The sequence below is a fragment of the Lissotriton vulgaris genome, chromosome 1_1, assembly GCF_964263255.1.
Source record: "Lissotriton vulgaris chromosome 1_1, aLisVul1.2, whole genome shotgun sequence".
NCBI classification, from domain to species: Eukaryota; Metazoa; Chordata; class Amphibia; order Caudata; family Salamandridae; genus Lissotriton; species Lissotriton vulgaris.
The window spans coordinates 1029093367-1029110575 of NC_141685.1; the positions used below are offsets into that span (position 1 = coordinate 1029093367).

Below are 17209 nucleotides of genomic sequence, written 5' to 3' on the forward strand. Positions count from 1 at the left end.
ATCTTCCATAACGTCCTTGGTACCAGTGGGAGTGGTGGAAACGCATATGCAAATAGGCCGGTCCAATCCATGAGTAGGGCATTGCCGCTGGACTCCGGATGCGGATGCCAACTGGCAAAAGCCTGGCATTTTCGATTCACTGGCGTTGCAAATAGGTCGAGCTTGGGATGACCCCATTGGTGGAACACGAGGTCCAGAGTCGGCTGGTGTAACTCCCATTCGTGAGTGGATGACGCAGACCTGCTTAGGGAATCTGCTAGTATGTTTGACGCTCCCGGCAAATGGACCGCGGTCAAGGAGATGTGGTGACGAATTGCCCATTCCCAAATCTTCTGGGCCAGACAAGACAGGGGCTGAGATTTCGTGCCTCCCTGCTTGTTCATGTAGTGCATGCTGGTGGTGTTGTCCGTCTGAACCAGCACTGATTCTCCGTGCACCACCGGTAAGAAGGCCTTCAGCGCCAGGAAGATCGCCAGCAATTCCAGCCTGTTGATATGCCAGGTTTTCTGCGTCGCCGTCCACTTTCCTTTGATGGAGAGATCGAGGAGGTGGGCTCCCCATCCGTCCATGGACGCATCCGTTGTCAATGTCAGATCTGGAGTTTGGAGCAGGAAAGAGACCCCTTGGTTCAGATTGGACCGTCGCTCCCACCAGAGTAGACTGTCCCTCATGCCAGTAGTGACTGTCACCTGGTCGTTGAACGACCCAGAAACCTGTCGCCATTGTAGGTCCAATTCTTCCTGAATAGGACGGGTACGTAATCTGCAATTTGGGATCAATGCGATACACGATGATGCCATCCCCAGAAATGACTTCAACATTCGCACAGAAACTGACTTTCTTGATCTGATGGTGGAGACCAGATGAACTATCTTCAGTCTCCGCTCGGGAGAGATGAACGCCTTCGACACGTCCGTGTCTAGAACAGCTCCGAGGAATGTCCTGCTTCGGAGAGGAGTGAAATGTGACTTCTTTACATTGATGGTCAACCCTAGGGAATTGAAGAGGGTGAGACACAAGCGTGTGTCGTGATGCAGCTGACTTGCGGATTGGGATTTCAACAGGCAATCGTCCAAGTAAGGAAAAATCTGTACCCCTTGAAGACGCAGGTAAGCCATAACCGGAGCCAGAACCTTCGTGAACACACGGGGAGCTGATCTGAGGCCAAACGGCAGGACCTTGAATTGATAGTGGTTGCGTCCCACTTTGAATCTCAAGTACTTTCGATGTTGAGGAATGATTGGTACATGAAAATAGGCGTCTTGTAGGTCTATTGTGGTCAAAAAATCGCCGCTGCAGAGAAACCGCAAGACTTCCGACAATGTTAGCATGCGGAAGGACTGTTGTTTCAGGAAGAGGTTGAGGTACCTCAAATCCATAATGGGACGCCACTCCCCCGTCTTTTTTAGAATGAGGAAGAACCTCGAATAGAAGCCTTTCTCCCGCTGTGATAGAGGAACCACTTCGACCGCTCCCTTTGTTAGTAATAGTTGAACTTGATGTTGTAGTTCTTCGAGATGGGGAGGTGGCGGACCCGAAGGCGGAGATGGAGGAGGAAACTCTGTGAATTCCAAGGCGTGACCCTTGCGCACAATGTCCAACACCCATTGGTCTGATGTTATTTGAGACCACTGGGAGTAGAACTGCGAGATTCGACCTCCAACATCCTGTTGAACTGGCAAGTCATTGTCGCTTGCTGGTGTTGTTGGCCCCTCTATAACTGGACTTCCCTCTATAAGGCCTGGATTGTTGCTGGCGAGCAGATTGAGGGTTCGAGTACCGTTGGTTTCCTTGACTGTACTGGCGGTACTGAGATTGTCCTCCTCTGTTAAAATTGGACGAGGTGCCCCGCCCCCGTGCAACACGAAAGGGCTGTTTCTTAAATTGTAATGACCCAAGCGACTTCGCTGTGTCGGTATCCTTTTTTATGGTTTCCAACGAAGCATCAATTTGGGAACCGAACAAAGATTCGCCATCATACGGCATGTCTATGATCATTGACTGGACCTCTTGCCTGAAAGAAGTAGACTTTAACCATCCTTGGCGTCGGAGCGCCGCCGCACTGGCCAGGATACGGAATGCAGTATTCGCCACATCCACAGCACAATCTATGATCTCCTCCGAAGCCCTTTGACCATCCTGAAGGACCTGGAGCGCTTCCACTTTCGATGACTCGGGAAGTTGCGTAAGAAAAGCGGACATGTCTGACCACATTTGTCGGTCGAAACGACCCAAAATTGCAAGAGCATTCGCAGCACGGGCCGAAGTTGAAGCCATGGATGAAAATTTCTTTCCGATTGCATCCAATCGGCGTCCCTCTCTATCGGGAGGGGAAGTGACAGGCGCCGTAGGATTACGTGCACGACGTTGTGCTGCTTGAGTCACAACTGAATCTGGTTTCGGGTGAGACAGCAGACAAGCAGGTGAGCCAGTTGGAGCCTTGTATTTCTTCTCCAATCTAGGTATCTGGGCCGGCAAGGAGTTAGGAGCCTTCATAATCTTCTGACCTTCCTTCCAAATAAATTCAATTATTGGAATTGTATGTACCTGTTTATACGGTTGATTTTTGAAATCATACAGAAAACAGTCTTCATCACGTTGAACCCTAGTCAACTTGAAGCGGTCCGCCGCCTTGTCCATAAGTTTATGAAAACTAGCAATGTCCACAGGAGGTGAATCACTTGAAGGGACCTGTTGAGGAGAAGGTGTTTGCACCCGATAATCATCAAACTCCGCCATATGGGGATCCTGATCACCTTCTGAGTCCTGACACACCTCTCCCTCCTCTCTCTCTGGCTCTGAGTCAGTGTCAGTAAGTGGATTGGTAGACAGAGGAGCACTCAAATGTACTGACGGAGTCGTCTGCCTTGGAGGAGTATGTCGTGGTTGATGTGAAAGTGTTACATCAGTAGACTCATGAATCGGAGTACCTTGAGGAGTAGGTGGAAAACGTCTATTATAATCGTCCAACATATGTTGGAGGTTAGAAAAAAGTGTCATTGGAATTGACGTCATAGGGATTTGCACGCATTGATCTTCGTGCTCATCTACCTGTTCGGCTTCTTCCTCCTCGTCTTCTTCCGAAGAAGTGTCCTGGCATTTAATGATTAACTCAGATGGGCTCTGTGCATCCCCATATACAGTGTCATCTGGAACAGATTCAGTCTCATGGTCAGAGACGAACAACTGAAGTGGTGGCTGTAGAGCAGGGGATTGAAGGTGGAATGCGGAACCTTCCTCTTTACTGAATGAGGACTGTACAGTCGAAACTGAAGTGTCCATGGCCACCAAAGGCATGTTGGCAAAGGAAGAAGAACCGGAAGTTGCTGTCTCCATGGACGATAATTCTTTAGGAGCTTCCGTGGACGTTGAAGGCTTAGGTCCTACTGACGCTGGCTTGCTCATTGACGAGGCCGTTGATGACGCTATCGTCGACGATGCGGAAAACGTCGTCTGGACCTCCGACGGTGACTGCATTGCAGGCGGCATCCTAGACATCGAAAGTGCTTTCGTCGACGGTGCCTTCGTCGACGGTGCCTTCGTCGACGGTGCCTTCGTCGACGGTGCCTTCGTCGACGGTGCCTTCGTCGACGGTGCCTTCGTCGACGGTGTCTTCGTCGACGGTGTCTTCGTCGACGGTGTCTTCGTCGACGATACCTTCGTCGACGGTACCTCCGTCGACGGTACCTTCGTCGACGGGAGCTTCGTCATTGCCGTCGACGGGAACCTCGTCGACGAGGCCTTCGTCGACGCTGGGACTGACGACGATGGCTTTTTCGTCGACGATATGATAGGGATCGTCGACGAGATGGAAGAGACAGAGGCTCTCGTCGACGAGAGAGCTGTCGTCGAAGTTCTCGTCAACGATGACGACGCCGATGTCGTCGTGACTGTAGTCGTAGACGAGGCCACAGCAGCTAATCTCGTTGTTGGAGTGGTCGTCGACGGGCCCGTCGACGACCGCGCTGTGAGAAGTGTAACCACTTTAATGGAAGCTGGAAACGACGCCTGAGAGTCAGATCTCGTGGGCGTTGGAAACACAGGCACAGAAGCAGCAGGTGGAACTGTAGCCACAGTCAAAGCCAGCTTTCTTTTCTTCAGGAAAGGAGATGGCAACTCCTGAACACTGCCACGCTTAGAAGCCACAGAAGAAGTTGCTGACTGAAGGCTTTCTGCGTCAGAAATAACAGCGTCCTTATCTTGAAGGCGCTTAAGCCATAAAAGGAGGCGAGCCTCCCTGTCCTTAAGGGTTTTAGGATTGAAAGTTCTACATAACCTACAATCAACCACTTTGTGCTCAGGATACAAGCAATAAATGCACTTGTCATGTGGGTCTTTCTCAAATAAACGTAATTTCCCACATGAGGAACAAGGTCTAAATAAAGACTTCTTACTTGACATCTTTGAAAAAACTGAGAAGAGTAGATAAGTTGAAAAGAACTGAGCAGAGCTCAGGGAGACTCCCTTCACACGACGTGCGGTAGAAAATCTGAGGGCTTGAGCTTCTGAGGAGAAGGTTCTAGAGGGTGCTTGAGCCTGATTGGCTGCAGTTTGGACTAACATAATGACACTGATATGTTACAAATGAGTTTTTTCTCTCTAATGCATTCCTATGTAGTAACCTTTGTAAAGGTTTTAAGTGCATATTTTTCAGTTTGCTACCTATATAATACTTTATATATTCTTATATATTATATATATATATATATTTTTAGCATTATTGCTATTTTATTTACCGTGGGACTCCCACTTCGACGACGGGGAATATTCAAGCATGTGAATCTATGAAAGACACCCCTAATACTGGAGAAACACAGTTCAGATTCCGGCATGGTGGATGTATCCTTTGAATGCATCCGACGCCCACCGGCCCAGTTTCTTAATCTGCTAAGCGTTGAGCCCTAGGTGGGCCGCACAAAAAATGCCATGGCCGCACAATCACATAATTGCAGTGGCCGCTCTGAATATTACTCAGGTTGGCTAGAGGTAATGTTTGGTAAAGAAAAAGAGACAAAGCACAATGAATTCCTCAAGGAATTTTTCATGAGAAAGGGTGTGCCCTAAGAAACGGACACTGGCAACAGGGTGCAACTGACCTCAACTGAAATTAAGAAATTTTTTGAATGCATTAGGTGTTAGACAAATCAGCACATCTGTTTTTAGCCACAAAGTAACAGGCTAGCGAATAGGTGGACTAGCGTGCTGAAAGATGGCATGAGGCTAGTTTTGTGTGAAGGTGGAGATTAAAAGAATGCATTTCAGAGTTGGTCTGGGCATACTGCTCTACCCCTAATGTTGTGACAGGAGTGATACCGCATAAGCGTTTGAGAGGCAGGGAATTTTACTCCAAGTCGTGACCGAGTTGGATGATAAGGAAAAAAACTATTGTGGAGAAAGGAAGGAAGATGTGGCTTGCGGTGAGGAGATAGGTGAGAGGAAGGTGACTCCATTCAGAGTTGGAGTCTGGGTCAGGATGAGATGACTGGAAAAGAAGTTGGGAAAAGCGATTTGCATTTTTTTGATGCCATATAAGTGGTCCGATAGGAGAGTTTGCAGTAGCCCTTTCAGGTAGCAATCTGTGGCACATAAAGAAAGGAACAGGCCACGTATTCACACATGCGTTTATAATGCATGCCTTTACAACGCGGGCAATACAACGAACGCGTCATTACCACGTGTTCCATTACAACGCAAGCCATTACAACAACTTGCTTTAGGGAAGTGCTGGAGTTTGGAATAGTATATTTTACTATTCCAACTTCAGTCTGTGCAACAGTAGGGAAGGTGTTGGATTTAAAATTCAACAATGAGTTCCCTAAAGCAAGTTGTTGTAATAACGTGCGCTGTAATGGAGCATGTGGTAACGACACGTTCGTTGCAGTGCCTGCCTTGAAATGGCACTGCGTTGTTCTGACAGCATTGTAAACGCTGTTACCATAAAGAAAGTGTTGCATTTTCCTAAGTATGTGAGAGTGGCCTTCTGGTCCCGCACCCTGGCTAGGCTAGCAGCTTGAGAGGTGACATCAGTGGGAGATTTGTTACCGGAAGGTACCTTATTGCCGGAATCGGCTGTGACAGACAGGGAGGGTCCCTAGATGTATTTCTGTATAAGCAGTTCCATGCACAATGAAAATAATATACCCCGCCTTCCAAATGGCACCTACTGAGTACCAAGTGTTTCAGTCCTGTTAATAGCTATGTCCTGTATACATCTGGTTACTCAACAATACAGACTTCAGCACCCTTATTAATACAGGGGGAAAAAGCTGCATGAAATGATAGACTTGGGAGTCCCACTTACCCCTAAAGAATGGACGTTTTGCTTTACACAAATTGGAGCATTGGACCCTAATGGTTGGCTCAGGTTTATTCCTTTTTAATTCTTGCATCGGGTATAGAGTACCCCACTTCAGCTTTGTGCTTGGGGCTTGAGAGCGGACTCTAGGTGTATCCGGGGTGGGGTCACTTCGGCAAAGCTCCTGAGACGACTGCAATGCATCCAGAATGCCTCGGCACATCTGATCCTTGACATACCCCGCCGCAGCCACATCTCACCCCACCTGAGAGACCTGCACTGGCTCCCCATCAACAAGAGGGTAACCTTCAAGCTCCTCGTCCACGCACACAAAGCTCTCCACAAAACCGGCCCAACATACCTCAACAGACGACGCACCTTCTAGACCCCCACCTGCCAGCTCCGCTCTATCGGCCTCGGCTTCACCACAGTCCCCCGCATCCGAAAATGGACCACCGGCTGGAGATCCTTCTCCCACCTGGCCGCTAAGACCTGGAACACCCTCACCACCCACCTACGGCAGACCGAAGACCTACTGGCCTTCAGAAGACTCCTCAAGACCTGGCTCTTCGATCAGTAGCATTGACCCCCCCCCCCCACCCCCACCCCCCAGCACCGTGAGACCCTCACAGGTATGTAGTGCGCTTTACAAGTGTATTGATTGATTGATGAATTGTGCCTGGTGCTGTCTGCCGATAGCCGAATATTGGCACAAAATCTTTTAGACGCTTTCATAAATGATTGGGAAACAACTGTGGCCATCGCCTAAGCTAGCACCGATAGGCTGTGTACATGATATCTATCGCATGTGAAGACCGGCAAAATGTATCAATAGCCCTGCTGATGGCGAAAAGGCGGGAGGTGTGTCACTGGGGAAAGATACATCCACCCGAAGTGGCAGCATGGATTCATGACCTCACGTATTGCCAAGATCAGCTAGACACATATTACCTCTTGCTTCCCCCAAAGAACAAGCCGAAAGATATTTGGGTCCCTTTGAGAGATTACTTGCGTGAGTAGGGTGCAAAAAAACCTCTGATGAGAACTGCATGTAAAGACCCAACACCCCTCCACCCCAGCCAACATACTCACACACACTTACCTGGTGCGCGAAGGAGCCTTAAGATTGGACTGGTTGGTTGCCAACTCTGGCTGAACGATTTTCAAGTAATCTGGAATGTGCTGCAATATTGAATGTTCTTGAGTATATATTTTGATTGTATTTTTTTTATTTCTCTTTTTTGCTTCTTATTTTGATGATCAGAAAACTCAAAAAATAAATAATTTTTTTTAAGTATGTGGTGTCGGCTGATCTACGTAAGGAGTCAGCGGTGGATTAGCGTTAACTCAGCAAGCAAACGGGGTGAATTACGAGAAGACACACTATCAGTTGTACACTGAACGGGAGAGTAATACAAAATGAAAGAAGGAACGGAGAGATGGAAGGAATAACTACGAGGAAATAGCGATCAAAAGTTGTTTTAATTTTATGTTAGAGTATTGTCTGGTAAATAACTTGAATCTGATGAGGTCAGCTCTACAGACCTGTACACAGACAAAAGCTATTCATGTGAAGAAAGGGAGCTTGAATTGAAAGAAAAGATTATAACTGTTAATTAATACCTTAGTGAATGTTACACGAGTAATTAAAGTGATAACAAGAGAAATGTTTCGAACGATGTAAATGCTTTAAGAAATGAAAATATATAGAATGCAATAAACAGAGATTTTTTTAAAGCAAAAAAGGATGTTGTGGTGGAGTCTGACCTCAGCATGAACACTACAATGGAGAGAGACCACAGCATGAATGAAAACAAGAAACTTCCTGTAAAAAGAGTCAGAAAGATTCCTATGTTGTTAAAAGATTATGATATGTTGCGATATACCTTTGGGCATCTACCATGGCCCTTCCCATTAGTTATAGCACCTGTTTTTTTAATATTATGTTCTACTGTTACATGATGCAAAGTTATTTCACCTTTGGCGGCTGTTCCTCATTGTTACCTTTTTATTGTTCCAACAAACTGATATCTCATATGTATTACCCCATTGTTACTGGAAGAGATGGGGTTATGTTGTATAGCACCTGTAGGAGAGTAGGGTCTGCAATCCTATGATCACCCAGATTTTTTGCTTTTGTTTCACTGGTTTACGACTTTCTCTGGCTGTGGGCCTGCTAATCAGACCCACAGCCTGGCTGTTCTCTTTCTAAATTACGATATGTACCCTAGGTGCATTTACCAATTGGTACTGGGCCACCTTATCAGACCCCGTAACGCAGGGCATAGGTGTACCCAGGGCCGCCAGGGGCTGAAGCATGTATTATGCCACCCCTGGCTGGCCTCCTAAATTTGACACAACTGGCTGCACGACAGCTGGGGCGAAGACGTGTAACCACCCTTCGCTTTAGGTATAGTAGCTCTATATCTAACCATACAATGGACACCTGAGTTCCTATCAGTCACTCCTATGGCAGGCCTTAACGATCCTGAAGGCAGAGTGCGTGGGCTCGTGTGAGCTAGGTTCAGGCCCGAGCCGAGCCCGGTTGCAGCTTGCGGAATCAAGACCCAATAGCTGTTCCATGGTAACGCGTACCATATCGGTAACTCCGGTGTCGCGTTACCCAGGCATGTCGAGTAAGGTGTCATACGAATCGGGGTGCTGCCCTCTCACCAATGCTGGCGACGAGGTTAGCATTCCACCCTTCTAGAGGGACACGACATGTACGTAACTGTGAACCCCGGTTAAAGTTAACTGAAGCCTCAGCTCCACAAAATGGATGCTGCCACCACAGACACGAGTCTGACCTCCTGCTGCTGGGAGTCCTTCCAGCGAGGAGCACTTGGACAAAGGGTTTCCTGTCGAGGGCGCTGTTCGCACCGTCCCAGACAGGGTTTGTGTATTCTGGGTAGGTAGGGCTTTGGCGAGAAGGTGACTGCGGAGTGGCACCCCGGTGCTCACTACGCATCTGCCGGTTAGAACCAGTTCCAGGGGCGACAGCCCTGGCCTGGGGAAAGTCCGGCAGGGGAGAGGGGTGTAACTACCCCCCTTCCTGGTCCCACCCTTAGGGCAGGACCTAGTCATGTACCCACCCCTTTTCTTTAGAATAAAGACCGGAGCGGGGACCCTTCCAAATTAGATCATCTTTGATTCAAGAACTACTTTCTACGAAAGGACATTCAAGACTCTTCTCAAGATTTCTCCCTTGTGACTAAGGAGTAGTCACCCTGCATCAGCGGGCACCAACTAAGAACTCTGCGGTTTGCTGTAAGTCCTTCCTCAAGGAATCCGACGGCCCAGCTCGACGAGAACCGGCTTCCCTGGCACCTCTGACCTCTACCCACATCATCAGCTCAGCTGTGATCTGTGGGTGCGACGAGACCTCGAGGGACCGGCCATCATCAGAACCTGCACGCTCTTAAAACCAGCACGACCATCGAGGTAACTCTCTGGTGAGTGCTCTGGGGTCCGAGAAGCCCCGACCCTGAGCCGCTCCAGCACCGAAGTGCAGTCTCCCAGCATCTCCACGATCTGCGTGGGGCCCTTCTGCTCGCTGCTCAGCACGTTGTCTGGTCACTAGCCGCTGGCTTGTGCCCTTCTGTGACGACATCCGAGAATCATCACTGCTGGTCTGGTTGCTCCAGACTGGCCCTTGCTTCCATCTTTGCGAGAAGCACCCCGGACCCTCCTGGTCCACTCAAGACGCCATCTTAGGCCCACCACGTGGCCCTGAGATCTGCCAAGGCTTGTTGCCCCATCCTGGGCCCAGCGACGCCGACAGCATCATCCTTCGTGGGACAGCTCGCACCTCCACCGTGGTCGCCGACAACGCCTCCTGGTCCGTGAGACTGCAGAGCCTAGCGTCGCCCACTCACCTGGTCGAGGTGACGGCCAACCGGTGCCTTCCTGGTACCTTCTGACTACTGGCTAGTAGTACGAACTTGGTCCCCTCTGCTTTCAGGTTTCCTCCATCTCCGATCCAGGCTTGGATCTCTACGAACTATTCAGCACTGGTCGCCGGCCAGCAACTCCTTTTCTTCCGGCTCCTGGCTCGTCAGCGAAGACCCCGACGCCTGTAAGACTTGTGCAGCCGCAGCCCTCGTGGCTAGGTAACTCGGCATTTCGGTGCCTGCATAGCCTCCTTACTCTAGGGTCCTGAGTCCCTCGCTTCCGACTTGCCTTATCGGGTCCGCCCGAGACCTTAATCGTTCCGTGTCCTCGGACACTTGTTTTAATTGTGCACTTGAAGTATTTGCTAAAGAGATTTGGTTTGTGCTTAGTACCCTGTCCTCATAAAGAGTACAGGGCTGTTGTGATTCTTAATAAATATACTGTTTATTTTCATAACACTTGTGTGGTGTCCTTTCACTGGGTGTTCAAGGGGTACATGTGTGGTAAACAGCTGGCTTAACGCGCCCTCTCGAGTCTTTAGCCTTAGACTGCTCGTATCCACGCTACTAGGATAGCTGGTCTATAGGTTGACTTACAACCAAACACCATAAGGGTCGTTGGAACGATACATAGCGGTCGCTAGAATAGCGAACGTTGCATATCGGGCCAACTTCTCACAGCACCTACATGTGTTGTTGCTGATATGATGTGTGATCTATAGCGAGAACCTGGAATGTTATGGTTTAATCAGTTGGGGGCTGGTCCTCATGGAAAACAGATCTATTTTGGATGAGGAAGAATAAATGACCTTTACATATACTCTACATGCCTCCTAGAATAATTTCAGAAAGACCGCTGTCAAGATTTCCAAGGGAAAGATCTCCCAAAAGGGTATCGTACACGTTGAGAATCACATAACACCCCCTTAAATGGTATGCAACTGCAATCGAGGCTACAAACCATTGATAAATCCCTCTCCAAATCGCAGATAGGAGTGGGTGGCCCTTTTCATGCACCCTAGTACTTGTGAGTTGGTCAGGGACACAAAATCAATTTTAAGAGTTGTAAAGACTTTCCCGATTCTTAAAGGGGCTTTTACAAATAGTAAAATCGTTTTCTGCAATCACAAACCTTGTGATTTTGTAAATCATGCCCTATTTTTCCTGAATAAAACCCTTGCAAAAAAGCGTCTCTCTCTGGCAAGTCCTGTGACCCAGAAAACAACGAATAAAACTCCACCCCTTTCGTCAACAGCTCCCTCGGCTGGGGAGGGAATTAATTAGGCCACTCCATCTCCAAGACGTTTGGGACTCCCATGGGAGGTGGACTAGGAAAACGGAGAAAGAAAGGGCCATCTTTTCACAAATCTGGATCATGGCTGATCTTCATTAGAATACAAAAACTGGAGCACTCTGCATCTGGAGCACACCTGCCCCATCCCACCACATAGAAAGAATTTGTTATAGGGTGTTCAAATAGACACCAGAGAGAACTATAAATCAATAAATAATTTTCTATGTGCACCATCCCTCGAAATCTCACCTGAACACGGACCCACCGCCCCACCGCTGTTAACTGCATGGACCGCGGCTGACTAAGAGAAAGGGCACACGCTACATATGGTATGTACTGGACAAAAAAGATAAGGAATAATGCTCTTCGAAGGAGGGATTGATCCTCTGACACGTCACTTGTGCCACATTGTAACATTTAGCCCTTCATTCTGGCACGTGGTACAATCAGCTGGTGAAACCTACCTGGGGAAATGCTGTTACCACATGGTCATGGTGTTACTCTGGCCTCTTTTACAGTGAGATTACAAGTTGCGGATGTTGTGGGGGACTGCATGCATTTATAGTTTCTCAAGTCAGTAAAATATCACATTTTAACAATTCCCTCTCATTTTTTCGTTGCACATTCCTACAAGTAATAAATGGAGGCATTTGCGTGGAGACATACCCTGGGTAAATTAGAGTCCAACAAAACTGGACAGGAAGACAATTTACACCCAATATGATATTTAACATGGGATTTTGAATGAGCCTGCTTGTGTGTCACTTATTAAGGGTAACATATACCGAATCTTAATAGTCATTCGGCTTAACTATGTATTATTAATACAATTATGAATGTAACCCTCTGTTGTGGACAGTGTCATCTTGCAGGATTTTGGGGCCCTGTGCAATAAATGTTTTGAGTCCCCTTATTTGGACCAATGTTGAATCTTATTAACCTTTTTGTGGTAATTTAAGCTTGCACAGTACCCAAAATCTTAAAGTTTGGCATACTTTCAGAAACTGAATCAAACAAAAACAGTTGATATATGTCTTGCCCAGAGCCCCAAAAGCCCCTCACTTTATATTGAGAGGTAGAGTTAGAGGAATAGATGTGATAGGGGAGAGAGATATCACCTTCCCAGGGGGGCCGTTTGAAGCTGGGGGGCCTGAGCAATTGACCGTTTTGCCCATGCCTTAAAATGGCTCTGGTTGTGTACAAACTAAGAAGGCATCTGGTGGCGACATAAGTAGCACAATTGACCAATTGTGAAGATTCTGCTACAGGCAGTTCTAAAAGACATCCTTCCACACAGCGTGCACAGAATACATTTACTCAAAGAGTACTATGGGCCAAAGTTCCAGGTCTGTAGCAAAATCTTATTCAAAATGGTAACAAGCACATGATCAAACCCCACAAAGCTATGTATACTTTTACAACAACAAGAAAACGTTTTAGTCTCTATTAACCTGGACTTGTGTGCAAAATTAAATGAAAGTTACATACTTTAAACACAAGAGACATAATTTGGTGCATGGAAAAATGAGGAATTGTAAAAGACAGTCCTACCTGTTACAATGTCAAAACAGGTGGTGTGAAATTTCCCAATATAAAATTCTAATCCTATGATTGCAAAAATAAGGATTGCAAAAAACAAGAGCAGTCCAATCTGCAGCAGAGGTATCATCGCCTTCATGATAGACTTCAGCACAACTTGTAAACCTGCAAGGAGATGAGAAAGGCAGGCAATCTGTTAGAAAGGGTACAGACTTTATTCCCTGCATTATTTTACCAAACCCTTGATGGTTTTCTCTTTCCCTTCATCAGTTGACATCCATCTGGTCCAAACGCCCCCTCGCTTCAAGGAGGCCTTCTACTGAACTCAACAAAATGATACTTCAATGGTGAATGCCTGCCTCTCAATCTCAAAGACTAGCAAGAACAGGTAATGTTCCACCTACCAATACAAATCACACTAAACTTGAGAAATAAACAAAATAGTAATATTGTGGTTAAGCGATGCATGGCCTATAAAAGATACAGGTGGAAGCTTGATGCATCCACGGAATGGCTCCTTGAAATTTCTCCCTAAAATGTTCTCTTACATTACATTCCCAAAAAACATGTCTAGGAATGAAAGGGACATTTTTCACTCAGCTATTTCTGCCTGGCTAAGTGTCACTATGTCCATTTGCCAGTGGAGCCAGTCCGGGGTGGGTATTTGGCTTGCTTGAGAAGATATCTTGGTCTGGGTGTTCATCACATAGAGGAGCAGAGGCCCAAATTCTTCTCCAGCAAGTAGAACCAAAAAGGGCTCCACTGGCTCTACACTCATCAATGATAAGCATGGGAGGAGGTTGTCGAGTCACGTACTTGGGATGCCAGATACCAGTTTGAGTGGTCGGAGTACACGTACAGCCCTCAATGTTCGCAGGTCAAAATCTGAGCCCGTGGTGGCCACAATCCTGAAAGAGAGGAAACGCCTGTTAGAAAAACAGACCAATTCATTGACACCACAGCACTGACGGAATATGCTGGAGGGATGAGAATTAACTTAACTCCCATCGCCCCTCCCTGCACACATACACCACAGCCCAGCTCCCAAAGAATATGCATGATAAAATCACACAAGCAAGGACTTCCGGCAAACTGGACAGCTTGTCTGCCTGAATGGTCAGGCAATGTTACTTTAGCAGTATCGTCGCTGCATGCTGTGCAACAATAAGAAACAAATGTACTGCACACAGTGGAGTGGAAAATGGCATAATTCTTTTTTTTAAATAATAAAAAAACGAATGCAATGACAAAAAACGATTGGGCTGCTATCTCGGTTAGTTCATGCAAGCTGGGGAGATAGAAATTCATGTTAACATGTTTGCATGCCCAACCTTTCAACAAGCTATGGAGAAACACACACACACATGCACTCAGAACATATACCATGCCCCCAGCTGTTTGCACCAGCTAAAAACAGTGAAGCTACTAGTAAGTGCCAAACCATCCTGTCTTCAACCAAACTCACTTACAAAATGCGCTTCAGCAGAAACACTTTCTTATAGGCACACACGCTACCAATCACAGACCAATGCATACTCCCAGAAGGCATACTACACACTCACTGAATCCACTTTTTGCACTCTTGTTGAGCCATGTCATCTTTCAACATTTTCAGAATGTACACCACAGCCATGAACAAAAGGACATATACTCCTCAGAGGCATACAACACGGCCACTGACCCATATACATATGCGTGATAGCACCCACGCATGTGGTGCTGGCTCCACACACTCTGAGCATCCCAGACTCATTCCACACTCACAGACATTCCGATAATCCACAGTCAGGGTTATATCTTCCATCTCCATTCAAGGCCTTATGTGTCGGATTTCTACCTGTGATAAAGAGGTAGACAATCAGTGATAACTGTCCTTCTGTCCAGACCTCAGGGCCTCCATTTGTTTTTCCAACACTTAATGCCAGACTTCAAAAGTAAATATGAGGTGAACGACCACAGAAAGGAAGGGAACTGGCCCCAATGCCTTTAACTGCACACCGCTCCTTTCACATTCCTCACCACTACCTCGAACCAGAAAATAACCCAATATCCCTTCCGCTATGGTAAAGAAGACTCCTGTTCCCCACCCTAGTACAACCTTAGTCCGTGAACACGTTTAAAAGGAGCCTTCCTTTACCCCTACAGACAGATATCTTTCCTGTACCCTTGATTGTTCACACTACATTTCTCTCCAGGGGCCTTTGTTTAGGGGTTTGTTTCTGGTACTGGTTGATCCTGGATCCTAGTTGGATCAACGAGCAGCAGTTACATCCCAGCCCTCTGTTATCTTATCTTCAATTCCGTCCTCTCTGATGTGGTCCATGTGGTCCACTGCTTGCTGATCTGAGTTTGTGTACCACATACTTTATTGGGGCCTCTTCCTCACTGTCTTCATGAGGCAGATATGTCCTCTTTGCTACCACATCTCACTCCACATACTTGGTTACCATGTCCTCAGTCTCTTCTGGTCGCCCTGGGGCATTCTGCTAGTGCTTCTTTCACCCCTTCTCTGTGATCTTCATCCCCAATTCCAAGCTCACATATTTTAGCTACGGACAAATCCAGCTATCTCCATTTTCTTAGAATGTGCTACGTTTTCCTTTGCTTTTCCATTTCAAATTCCAGGTTTCTTATAATATTCTATGGCAACTCTTTTGAACGTCCTTATTAACTTACTCAAGAAATCCCAAAATGCAGTAATCGTGAACATCAGCCTGTTCCATTAAGACCCCTCAAGCAAAGGCTACCTGTATATGTCCCCTCACAATTTTGAATAAGTTCGCTATGGTATGTTTATGTGATAAACTCACTACTACCCTTTAGTATTGTGTATGTACAGTCTGAGATCATTCAGTGCACCAGCAATAAACACCCACACAACTGCACAACCAGGCTGTGGCGTGTTCATCTCACAATTCCATGACATTAGTTAATAACCAAGCTCTGCAGCCTGACAGTGGTGTGCACATATTCAAAGCTCGTCTCATGTTACGAGGGCCAGGTCATACAGCCTGGTTCTGCTGTGTACATATTTGAGCTTAGATCATGAATGGGAACCATACCATACAATCTAGTTGTGGTGTGTATGTGTCTGAACACAAAGCATGGTAAAGAGAGTCGAACCTGCAAAGTTGATGTGGTGGGCACTTACTCTGATTTCATTAGACATACACACTCTTTGTTCTGCTGTAGTGTGTGCGTACCTTGAACTCATTACATGAAATAGAAGCAAACTCTTACAATCTGGTGCTGTGTTCATGCCACAGTACAGCACTGTGGCCCTGCAAGCTAGCGACAATATTGTGTATGTAGAACTCAGAATATGGAACATAAGGCAGACCCTACACACTCACTAGCGTGTGAAAGTATCTTAAACTTATATCATGGTATATAATCTAGACCCTACGACGGACAGAGTCTGTATGTACCCTGCGCTCATACTTTTCTACAGTAGCCTACACCTGACATGTTGCTGTGGTTCCGGCTTGCCCTGATCTCATGTTCTTTTAAAGGGAGCCAGACCTGCAGTGTTGTTGTGCTATGTACTAATTTAAAGCTCATACTATCAGACAGGAAATAGTCCCTGCTACTTTGTTGATGTGTATTTATCTTAAACTCACTACTTCCTGCGCAGTGTGCGTATCCCTTTTGCATATCATGTGACGGTGAGTTGGTAGTACCACCTTGCGGTGACGTGTATGTGTGAACATAAGATCATCTAGGGCTTGCTTTAGGAATGCCCCCCTTTAGAGTACACAGTGCCTCCCTTCTATCAATGGGCAGGCCCCTCAGCCTTCTCCTTAGGGTGCTTGGCCTTTCTATACTTGGGTCTACTCTCTATGGTCTTACCTCTGAGTCTAAACCCTGGCTTGTTCCTGTCCAAGGGGGTGCACTGTTTCCATCACATGTAGTGTCACGCTGCAAAGTCTTTATAATTCTTGTAAATGAAGGCACTGACATTGTATGCAGAGCATCGGTCCAAAGTAGTACTGTACGTACAGAGATGGTACCCAGACCAGACTCCACGGCAGGGCGCTCATCTAGTGCACGTGCAGGGATAGAGAACAGAGCAGACACAGCTACTGTATGTAGAGATACAGAAGAGACCAGCTACGGTGGCAGTTCACAATCAGACACACAGAACAGTCAAAGAACAGAGTACAATAACAGACAGAGATACCCATAATGACA

The 17209-nt window shown here is 46.9% G+C and overlaps 1 protein-coding gene across 14 annotated transcripts in view; it reads right to left on the minus strand.

Moving 5' to 3' along the window:
* The window catches only part of CACNA1A (calcium voltage-gated channel subunit alpha1 A), a 1308076-nt gene that overhangs the window by 922295 nt on the left and 368572 nt on the right, over positions 1 to 17209 (minus strand). For all 14 annotated transcript variants that reach the window (XM_086961990.1, XM_086962030.1, XM_086962039.1 and 11 more), the window contains 2 exons: positions 13835 to 13926; positions 13031 to 13183 (listed from right to left, as the gene is read on the minus strand). In XM_086961990.1, the coding sequence (XP_086818116.1) occupies positions 13031 to 13183; positions 13835 to 13926 (245 nt within the window). The remainder of the gene's footprint in view (positions 1 to 13030; positions 13184 to 13834; positions 13927 to 17209) is intronic.